The sequence below is a fragment of the Drosophila santomea genome, chromosome 2R (genome assembly GCF_016746245.2).
Source record: "Drosophila santomea strain STO CAGO 1482 chromosome 2R, Prin_Dsan_1.1, whole genome shotgun sequence".
Taxonomy (NCBI): Eukaryota; Metazoa; Arthropoda; class Insecta; order Diptera; family Drosophilidae; genus Drosophila; species Drosophila santomea.
Genome location: NC_053017.2, coordinates 5303344 through 5304044, shown reverse-complemented (window position 1 = coordinate 5304044; position 701 = coordinate 5303344). Strand labels below are relative to the sequence as shown.

The window sequence follows — 701 nt, the reverse complement described above, 5'->3', positions numbered from 1 at the left end:
ATAAAGGGTTTTATTTAACAAAATCCGAACTATTTTTTAACATATTTACTTTTTATTTATGTCACATTAATTTAAATTGGTCCAAATTTGGGGATGTTATTCCGTCGGATCTATTCGCTCCCGATTTATATGAAAGTAGGCCAGAAAAAGCACGAAGACGGCCAGTCCGACGAGTCCGCACCAAAAGCCAAAGGATCCGCAGTTGAAGCCATCCCGGTATACCTCGCAAATGTCCCCGCCAACAATCAGATTCAGCTTATCCTTGACGCCAGGTGATCCAGCCATGGAATATTTTTCCGGTTCCCCAAATTAGAGCCACAAATTTTTAAATGTTCCAAAAGGCCGAGAGTAATTTGTGGGCCACAGGCTCCTGGGATTAGGATTGGGATATTCCGTGCCTCCTCGAAAAAGTACGCTAACCATGATGAATCATCATGGAGGGCAACAGGATATGCCTGCAACGTAATTGAATTTAGTGCTAATGATGGCATTGACGATAGCACATAATATTCGACATTAATTCAAGCAGACATTAATTGATTGATTATTTGATTGCATTATTGTCAATATCACAATTGCAATTTGGTCGCTCCGCTTCAACGGGTCGTCCTGTGTATCTGTATCCTTGATGTCAGTGGAGCCCGACACATTCGCGATATTGAATGTTTGTCGTCGGGCAACAACATTGATAATAATAATTT

The 701-nt window shown here is 40.9% G+C and overlaps 1 protein-coding gene across 1 annotated transcript; it reads right to left on the bottom strand.

Annotated features, from left to right (window-relative positions):
* Positions 1 to 32: 32 nt before the first annotated feature.
* LOC120445883 lies at positions 33 to 383 on the bottom strand. The gene has a single exon (XM_039626529.2). The coding sequence runs from the start codon at positions 283 to 285 to the stop codon at positions 97 to 99; it is 189 nt and encodes a 62-aa protein (XP_039482463.1). The 5' UTR covers positions 286 to 383; the 3' UTR covers positions 33 to 96.
* Positions 384 to 701: the final 318 nt, after the last annotated feature.